The sequence below is a fragment of the Penaeus japonicus genome, unplaced genomic scaffold, assembly GCF_977035675.1.
Source record: "Penaeus japonicus unplaced genomic scaffold, GWHDUDI00000001_assembly GWHDUDI00000022, whole genome shotgun sequence".
Lineage (NCBI taxonomy): Eukaryota > Metazoa > Arthropoda > Malacostraca > Decapoda > Penaeidae > Penaeus > Penaeus japonicus.
The window spans coordinates 6072337-6082336 of record NW_028234424.1 but is presented as its reverse complement, the minus strand read 5'-3'; the positions used below and the strand labels follow the sequence as shown (position 1 = coordinate 6082336).

Below are 10000 nucleotides of genomic sequence, written 5' to 3'. Positions count from 1 at the left end.
ATTGTGCAAGTGAATTGTTGCTTGAAAAAGCGTGATGAATAAAATATAATTTGAAAAGAAAAATGAAGTTACTGAAGTATGTGTTGAATGACTTATAGTTATGGAGGCTGGGCAAGCAAATTTATCCCCATCTGCAATGGGTTAACAACAGGGCTATTTTGGCTCTAAATGGTTGTAATGCCAGGATATTACTAACACATAAGCCTAACACTTTGGAATTCTCAGTCGCACTGCCCGCGCTGTACACCCGATCACCCGGCGTGCAGGCCACGACTAAATATCTCGTCCCCGGTGTCTGGCCCTGGAACCACTAGACATGGTATATTGTCACCCATCTTTAATGGGATAATGACAAGGATAATCATATTTATAAAATAACAAAAAAAATTATAAACAGAATCAACATAACACAAGATTACATCTTTTCACATAGTTGTGTTATGGTGTTCTATCCAAATCTGCTTGCAATTTGCTGTGATTTATGACTGATGGCCTACATGACAGCAGCACAGTGATAAGTAATCATACTTCAGCAAGCATATTCTACACTATATATACTCTGACAAGATAGAGCTTGTACTTGTTCCTTATATGACAGCAAAATAGCAAGGTCTACAGCTCTATCTAGCAAGAGGTAGAGGTTTGCTGCCCCATGCCAGGGAGGTGACAGGCACTGATGTCAGACAAATCTACACAAGATCAGTGATAAATGAGTAGGGATCTTCTAAATATATACACCAAATACACTCCTGCATTCCCAACTGGCCACAAACCTCTGGGAAAAGGCAGTTAATCTTAACCATATTGAGTATTCTGACAAGAAAATGCTTAAAGATCTCCCAATAGGTCCAAGCTCCTTCTTGCTTGAATATATGTGGTGGAGGTTTGTTGACCAGAGCTTGAAATGTGGAGTTCACAGTAAAAATGTGACAATAAGCCACAATTATTTTGGACTTTCTATTGTAGGCCTTTGCACTAAATGTCTTCACACCAAGATACATTCTTTATAAATTCATTGCATCCACTACAGACATGTTTCAAGCATACCATACTAAAGTGCAACAAATCAGCTTCAAAATATGACCCAAAGGAACATTCAATGACAATGTGCTTTATAAAAACTTTATAAACACCCATCTGCAATGGGTTAACCCATTGCAGATGGGTGTCATGACATATATGACGTAGGAGCTTTGGCCTGACGACGGGCGTCATGACGTACATGACGTTCGGGGATTTTGGATCACTGTGCTATTTTATTTTGCTATGAAAAAGGAATGAGTGATGATGGCTACTGCAGTCATAATTACTATAATTACTGTAATATTGTGCTAGCTTAACCTCCAAAACCTAGATGGCACCACTTTTTTCTAGCACCAGCAGGAGAGAGAGCCTTGAATGGCACCCATCCACGGTCTCTAGCAAGCACTGTCTTTATAGAGCCCTTGCTCTAAAGTACCGCCGATGAAGGATGTGCAGGCAGAATGAGAAGAGGAAGGTGACTCAATCCATACCCAGTGTCTAAAATGTGCTCCTGTGCCAATATGGATGCCTTTCACTGTGGCACTCACAGTCACAAGCACAGGTTTCATTCCTCTTCCCTACCTCTTCTTCTTATCTTTATTGTAGGTGGTTATATGTTTCGTATTTGTTCATAACAGCACAAAAATACAAAAAAATATAGTTGCCTTTTGTCCTCCCATAAAACAGCAATACTTCTATCACATTGAGTATAAAGAAAATAATGAGCTGATATGGATAATATACTACAATTTTAGTCAACTGCAGCACTGATAGAGCCTGTCATATGGCACATATAAGTCTCTAAACTCAATAAAACACACAAAAAAATAAAACACAAAAAACGCTCTAGTTTTACAATGAATGACTGAAAGAGAGTGGGAAGATTCAAATTATATTGCTTCAAGCGGTCTCTCTCTAAAATAAAACCTATCCTGGAGGCTGGGCAAGCAAATTTATCTCCGTCTGCAATGGGTTAAAGGGTTGCCATGGCATACATGATGCAGGAGCTTAAGCCTGATGATGAATGTCATGACATACATGATGTTCAGAGATTTTGGATGAGTGCTATGAGTAAAGAATGAGTGATGACAATTGCATTCATAATTACTATAATTATCATAATATTAAGCAAACCTAACATCCAAAATCTAGGTAGCACCTTGAATGGCACCCATACACAATCTCTAGCAAGCATTATCTTTATAGAGCAGTGGCACACAGCAAGTTACCGACCTCTCGCTCTAAAGTACTGCCGATGAAGGATGTACAGGGAGATTGAGAAGAGGAAGGTGACTCAAACCATACCCAGTGTCTAAAATGTGCTCCTGTGCAAATAGGGATGCCTTTCACTGTGACACTCAGTCACAAGCACAAGTTTCATTCCTCTTCCCTTCCTCTTCATGTTATCTTCATTGGAGGTGGTTAAATGTTTGTATTCTTGTAGATGGTTATATGTTTGTATCCGTTCATGACAGCACAAATGCAAAAAAATAAAGTTGCTTTTTGTCCATCCATAAAACAGAAGATAAAGAAAATAATGAGCTGATGTGGATCATTTACCACAATTTTAGTCAGCTGCAGCATTGATAGAGCCTGTCATATGGCACATATAAGACTAAACATAATAAAACATGCAAAAATTTAAGCACAAAAATGGCTCTAGTTTTACAATGAGTGACTGGAAAGAGAGTGGGAAAAATCAAGGTATGTTGTGTGAATCTGCCTCGCTTTGAAATAAAACCCATCCTGGAGAATGGGTAAGCGAATCTATCCCCCGTCCACAAAGGGTTAGGATCCAAGATGATGTTTAATCATCAATCTCTTCTTTGGTTTTTACTTTTCTGTTGGTATAATTTTGAAGATGTATTTGTGTATCACATGTTTAATTAAAGGAAACATCCCAAGTGATGAGGTTTGAGAATATCAAAATTGAATTATGACTTGATTTGAATAGCTGTACATCTGTAGAATTATCCGTGCCGAAATCAATACCTTCAAAAGATATTTAAGTAGCATGCAGTGGGTAAAAGCTACAAACTAATATTTGTTTGTTTGTCCTTTTTACAGTACTAAATATGCTTCCTTTGAGTAAAAGAATTCTATTTTGACATTACCTTTTATTGATGGTAGGCCAGGAGTAACTGCTTATAAAGAATTTTTCCCAGTCTTAATTTTTTATATTGTCATATGGGATGAATACAAAAGAAATCAAACAAGAGTAATATTATAATTGTATAGTAGAAAAAAAAGGTTGCTAGATATTGTTTGATTTTGATGTCTGAAAATAATGAGACATTTTATTCATGAAGGTTTATACTTTTTTATTTTTTAATGGCATATCTCTTAATCAAAATTGGAAGACCATTAATTGCCTGTTTTTCTTTCTTTCTTTTATGAACTTTCCATATAATGGAATTTGTAGAGCTATATAATGCATTCAACAATTTGAATTATTGAAAGAAAAATTAGATTCCATTTAGTGTGAAAACCCCTTCTTTTTATATTCTATGGAGTGATAATGTAGCTTAGATACACTATATTGAGACATTAATGATAATTGACAAAATATCAGAGAATAAGAAAAAAGTGTTTGAAGAAATAGTGGTACTGGAATTGATAATGAAAATAAAGGAAATAAAAAAATCAAATTTTGAACACGATTGTAATGATGGATAATAGAGTAAGTAGCCTGATCTTTCCCTGTTTGGAATATAGCTATGCCATGTAGAAAGGAAATAGGAGGCAATTTCAGTTTCAGGCAAAGTACTGAGTGAGGAATACTCGCAATTGATAGACTGATGTCATAGACATAGCCATAGCCATACAGAATTGTAAGCATGCCACAGCAAGACAGGTAGTTTTAGATGAATTTATTCTCTTGTCTATTTCATTTCTTGTCTAATTACTTTCCTCTTCATGAATATTGTCGTCATTTATTGATAAGTAAGAGAAATTATTAAACTTCAGAGAGTTACTATTTTGCAAGTTGAAATTGTTTATTATTTTCATATGATCAGATGATTAGCATTGTACACCTTTCTGTTACAGCATCTCTTATACCAACCTGTTATCTCATCATCACTTCAGATATGACCCTGGAAGCACCATGCAAAGTGTAAAAAGGAAATCCTCACAGTGGAGCCACCATGCCGCCCTCCTGCAGTGAGCTGTGGGGCTGCCCGCAGATGTCCCCATGCATCATCCTCGACTGCCTCCTGCCAAACAGCATCATCGTGCCACTCACCTGCCATAAGGAGATCACCCTTAGCAAGCTCAAGGGTGAGGATCCTTCTCCTTAGAGTCACATAAGGGGGACAGGCTCTAGTGCATTAGGTTTTTTGTTTGGTTGGTTTCCTCCTTGGTACATATTTAGGTTTTGTTTTAGGTGAGATTTTGTGGTAGAAACATGTCATGCACATATTTAAAGTAAAAACAGACATGTTTACAAGCACATACTGGTATAGGCTTGTAATTTAGTGTAAAATTGTTTTCTGTCTTTTAATTTTCCATCTACATTTTAATATTTTCTAGCAATATTAGGAATTTAAAAGTCAAAGAAGCACCTGTAACATGTAGATGTTACATTTATCTCTCTCTACACATATATCCATACTTAAAATCATCATTTTATGTATAGATACACATGGCCATTGAATGATTGAAAAGTCTCATTGTCATTATACCTCTTGTTCCCAAGCCTTCACACTCCCAAACAGCAACAGCTACTCACTCTGCCTTACATTCCAGTCGAGATATGGCAGGAGGCCAAGAAGTACCCCCTGTACCGGGTGCTTGGCCAACCCGAGGAGTACGTCCTGGTGGGTGTGACACAGGATGCGGAGCAGGAGGAGTTCTGGGATGAGGCCAAGCGGCTGTGTGACCTGCGCCTCTTCTCCCCAATCCTCAAAGTGGTGGAGCCACGGGGCAGCAAGGAAGAGAAAGTCCTCAATTATGAGATCAGTGAGTGCACGTTGGGGTGTTTAAGGCTATCTGCGTTTGTTTTGTTTTGCTGAATGTTTGAAATTTTCCTGCATATTTATCATTCCATCATCGGTGATATTATTTCCAGCATAAAATTAATACCATCATCTTTCCTCAAGGCTTGGCCATTGGGCGTTCTGTTCACGATCTCGAAGATGCAAGACAGTTGCAGCTACAGGAGTTTAGGAGGAATATCATAGAGGTGAGGAAGTTTGCTGGTTCAATCCCAATTTATAACTTGATTTTTCCCCTTTTTCTCTTCACATGAAACATTATTCTCATGTATATATTTCTTATATTGTGCACCACTAAGGACATACTTATCATTATTTAACGAAGATCTTTAGATCGATCATAATTACCAAAATGCTGCCCTAATCTTGCTGAGTGCATGCGAATGACAACCACTAAAGCTTACTAACCCACTAACGAGCGACGACCCCCCTCTACAGGTGGTGAGTGAAGCTGTGAAGGTGAGGCAGCAGTGTGGCCTCGAGTCACTAGCATGTTACCAACACCCACCTGAGCTGGAACCCACACCACACCTACCTAGGTCCATTGAGAAACACTTAGACGAAGGTACACTATGATCTGAACTTTGTGTGTGTGTGTTTGAATTCTTTGGTCTGATTGTGTGCAGTTTTTTTTGGGGGTGGGGCTGGAATAGAAGTTGATATATATTGGAATATAATAAGTAGCTGGATGTATAAATCTGTAATATATTAGAATCTCTGAAACTGATGGTTTATTTTGTAATGAAGCAAGAAGTGTTCATTATTTTTACCATTCAATTATTTATCATTAAGGGAAAACATAGATAGATCTGAATTTATGGAGCTTTTTAAAGATTTTCAACCCTTCCATTTTTGTTCAACATACAAGCAAGTTATTCCTTATGTTGTGTATTAATGCATCATGCCAAATGGTAATTAGTATCACTTTGCAAATATAACATGTATAGACTTATATATCATATCATAAGTCTAGGAAATACTAGAAAACACATCTTAAGGTGCCCAGCCTAGGCCAAAAATATTAAGATGTGTCCCATCTCAGAAGGGGTAGAGCCAGGATGAAAATGCAGGAATAACCATTGGGATGATTACAAGTTAAGGAAGAAGTTGGTGAGAAGTTAAGCCTCATATATGAGTATCCTAAGATTGTGTCTGATGCCTGTGCATTAAAAAGTGTGATTGTCTTAACCCATTCACGCTGGGGCCGTTCCGGCAGGCGTCTGACGCGAAAACCACAATACGTGCTATCACGTCAATGGGCGTGAATGGGTTAAAGTGGTTTCAGTGAAAATTGATGTTTATTACTTGTGTATCACTGATAAAACCCAGCTGATAGGCTCCTCCTATATTTTCACGTTGTCGAACTGAAAGGAGAACATACAGTCATGTGTTTGTCACAAAACCTTATTCATGAGGGTATTTTGATGGTAATATTGAGTTTATGAGCTGTAATGTGAAGTTAGAGAAATGCCACAAAACCTATCCTTCCTCCCTCAGGCTACCTGACAGTGACAGTGTGGAGAGGGACCTCAGAGTCTACAAGTGTGCGCATCACATGGGACACTTATCCAGATGGCATCATAGCTGAGGCACTCACACGCCTTGCCCCAGCACCAGATATGCTGGGCTCCCTCACCACTTCACAGCAATCCTCCAGACACGCCCTCAAGATTTGTGGCACAAATGAATACCTTTTGGCCAGTCGTCCCATCTCCCAGTATAAGGTAGTATTCAGACTTTTTTTTTTTTTTGTCTAAATTATCTAAGAATTAAATTTGTTTGTTTCCTTGACTCTTTTTTTTTTAGTATATTATTTTATCTTTTTTTTTTTTTTTTTTTTTTTTTAACATTAGATATTTAAATCATCCTTCAGTCTTTTACTATTACCTATTATTTTACCCATCATTCCACTTGTACTCTCTCCAGACTGTCCGCGTTTGGCTGTCCCGAGGCAAGACACCGCAGCTGTCCATGGTGTCCCGGGGAGAGCTATATGCCTCGCTCACCAAGTTTGACTTTGTCTTGCCTACCTATGTGAGGACACCTGGAAATGAGACCAATGCTAGCTCCGTGTCACCCCTATCCCTCTGGCACCCGAGCATGGATGGTAGACTCAAGGTGCACATCCTCTGGGCCTCCTATGTCAATGTCAAGGAGGCACACAAGGTCAGTTATAGGGTATTCATTGTATAAATTATTTTATTTACTTAAAAAAAAGACTATGGTGATTCAATACATTTCTGGTATGATGCGATGTTTTATAGCTTTCTTATAAATTATCCTTAAAGATCATTTGAATCATATTTGATTGGATTTAGATAATGTACTACATGAGAGACTGATCATGATAAATAGGAGCTGGTTCATATCAATATATTACAGATATTGATACTTTGTCCAATAAAGTGCATTCATCAGTTTCCAGTAAACATTTGTGAGAAAATTTATCTAATCTGAAATCCCCAACCCCTTTTTATTTAACCCTCTCTGGACGGGTGGTATACTACGGTATCGCTCATTCAAGGGCCCGGTTGCCGGGTGGCACCATATGGCGCCAGTCATTTAATTGATTTAGGCCTAAGCATCCGAGAGCCCCGGCATTGTAACATGCAAGGCTGGAATGCCCCCATCGTGAGTGGGTTAAAAAGAAAAAGAGTGATATAAAAAAACAAAAAACAAAAAGACCTTTAAAAATCCTCAATTATTCCTCACTGTTGCAGATATATGTGCGATCAGGCATCTTCCATGGAGACGAGCAGCTGTGTGCAGTGAGGGAGACACAGCATGTTCCTGGCAGCAGTCCTAACTGGGAGGAGTGGTTGCAGTTTGAGCTTCCAATCCAGGAGATACCAAGAGGAGCGCGCCTTTGCCTCTCCATCTGCTCCAAGCGGAAGCAGACTGACAAGAAGAAGAAGAAAGAGAAGATGGTATGTGGAGTTGCAGGATTTTCTTTAGTTTGCACTTTTTTTTCTTCTAACATTTAACCTCTTGAACATGAGGACTCGTATACTGCATCCCTGCAGTGCTCGTGACATATCTGAGGACGGGCATAATACGTCATGGCCGAGTTGTGTTAGCATTAGTGTTTTTTTCTTCCGGATACTGTAAGAGGTCTTTCAGAATATAGGTCGTATATGATATTATGGCTTACTTGACTTTCATTATTATTACATAGGAGTGTGATTCGCTTATACCAGGGGAGGTACAGATGTGCCCTACTAGCAATTATTTCATTACTTCTTTATGGAACATAATGTAAAAATATAAAACTTATTATGATTAGTTTACCATACTACTTCAACCATTTACTTTTGTCCTCTGAGTCACTGAGGTCTCTCACCAAGGTCACTCTTGCCATCCTCCTCCCAACCCATGTAAATAACTTGTCACATGCACAGGGGAAGAGGTTGATTATGCGTATATTTGATATATAGTACATGATGATTATGTTGAAGTTTTGGCTTAAAACTTGTTGAGGTTTTGTTATATTCAATAGCGACGTTTAAAGTTTGGCGCACACTGGCATCCTGGATTCGGCATGGGGGCGTTTTCTACTGTTCGGAGTGAAGGGGTTAACCTGTCAATGTTGGGAGTGCATGTTTATAAGTATTGTCTGCTGTGTTTTTACACAGTTGGTTCCACAAATGGAACAAGCAGGTCTGCCTGACCAACAATTTAACCTATTATCTGATTCTTTGGGGGAAAAAAATAGTTTATAATTGTATTTCTCGTTCTTATTGTTATACTGATTATGATGATAATAATGTTAATGATAATGATAGTAATTATAGGTACTTATCCTTCCATCCTTCTCACAGCAGGAACACTGCATGCTGGCCTGGGGCAACATCAACCTCTTCGACTTTCGCAGTCAGCTGGTCCACAACAGAGTGTCAATTGCGATGCTGCCACCACCCAGGGGTTTTGAGGCCCTTTTGAACCCTCTTGGTGCAACAGGTCAGTTGAGGAAGATTATGATTTTTTTTTTTAATATTATTATTTTATTATCACTATAAATATTTGTTGTGGTATTGTAGAATGTGTTATTATTATGATTTTATTACACTTCTGTCAACAGGTCAGACTCTGGCCAACGACACAACGTGCCTTGAGGTGGAGTTTGAGAGGCGCTTCAACCAATCTGTAACCTTCCCTGACACGCAACAGATGGAGGACTATGCACGCTACATCATCAAGCTAGAACGAAGACCAAAGGACCAGGTTAGTGTTATATTCTAACATATGAATTCAGATTTTGTAATTGCTAATTTTTGGATTTTCAGATTTTCCAATGTTTTATTTATTTGCATTTTAAAACTTCCCCTCCTGCCTTTAGGTCCTGGAGGACAGCTTAGCTGACTTGGAGAAGATCAAGAGCATTGCTGCACAAGACTCCCTCAGTGAACTCAGTGAGCAGGACAAGGAGCTCCTCTGGTCCAGGAGGCGACTATGCCTCTCTGTGCCTGACTCGCTGCCCCGGCTTGTAGATGCTGTCAGATGGTCCTCTCGTGACCATGTCAGCCAGGTGAGAGAAGCATGGTGTATCTTTGTGTTGTGTTATAGTTGGAAGAGATTGTAACTGTGTCTTTATCACATCATGTGAGAGACTGTAACTCTGTCACAACTTTGTCATTTACTGTGTCTGTATCTATGTGTCTGTCTATGAGGTTGTGTATTTGAGTGTGTTTAACTGTCTTTGACTTTTTCTATAGGATGGAGATAAGTATGTAAGATTTGCTGGAGTTTATTTTTAAAAATGTATTTATTTTTGGAAAAGAAAGCTATGAAAGGGAACTTCATTCTCACACAATTAGGGATGAGAAGAGCTGACTTTGCTCCCCAATGGAGAAAACCCAATTTGATATTCATGTACCATTAATACTTTATTCACCATTTCTTCATTCTTTTAACTCCTTACATCTTCTTCACCCAGCTTTACTTACTGATGAAAGAGTGGCCATTGGTATCTCCGGAAGTGGCGC

At 38.7% G+C, this 10000-nt stretch overlaps 1 protein-coding gene across 1 annotated transcript in view; it reads left to right on the top strand.

Annotated features, from left to right (window-relative positions):
- Nucleotides 1-10000, top strand: part of LOC122251291 (phosphatidylinositol 4,5-bisphosphate 3-kinase catalytic subunit alpha isoform) — a 19621-nt gene that overhangs the window by 1532 nt on the left and 8089 nt on the right. Inside the window, exons 2-12 of the mRNA XM_043013097.2 lie at nucleotides 4111-4302; nucleotides 4771-4983; nucleotides 5124-5206; nucleotides 5457-5583; nucleotides 6516-6742; nucleotides 6945-7184; nucleotides 7739-7945; nucleotides 8837-8975; nucleotides 9097-9239; nucleotides 9355-9543; nucleotides 9952-10000. The exon at nucleotides 9952-10000 is cut by the window's right edge and continues 95 nt beyond it. Of these exons, the coding sequence (XP_042869031.2) occupies nucleotides 4170-4302; nucleotides 4771-4983; nucleotides 5124-5206; nucleotides 5457-5583; nucleotides 6516-6742; nucleotides 6945-7184; nucleotides 7739-7945; nucleotides 8837-8975; nucleotides 9097-9239; nucleotides 9355-9543; nucleotides 9952-10000 (1750 nt within the window). The 5' untranslated portion in view covers nucleotides 4111-4169. The remainder of the gene's footprint in view (nucleotides 1-4110; nucleotides 4303-4770; nucleotides 4984-5123; nucleotides 5207-5456; nucleotides 5584-6515; nucleotides 6743-6944; nucleotides 7185-7738; nucleotides 7946-8836; nucleotides 8976-9096; nucleotides 9240-9354; nucleotides 9544-9951) is intronic.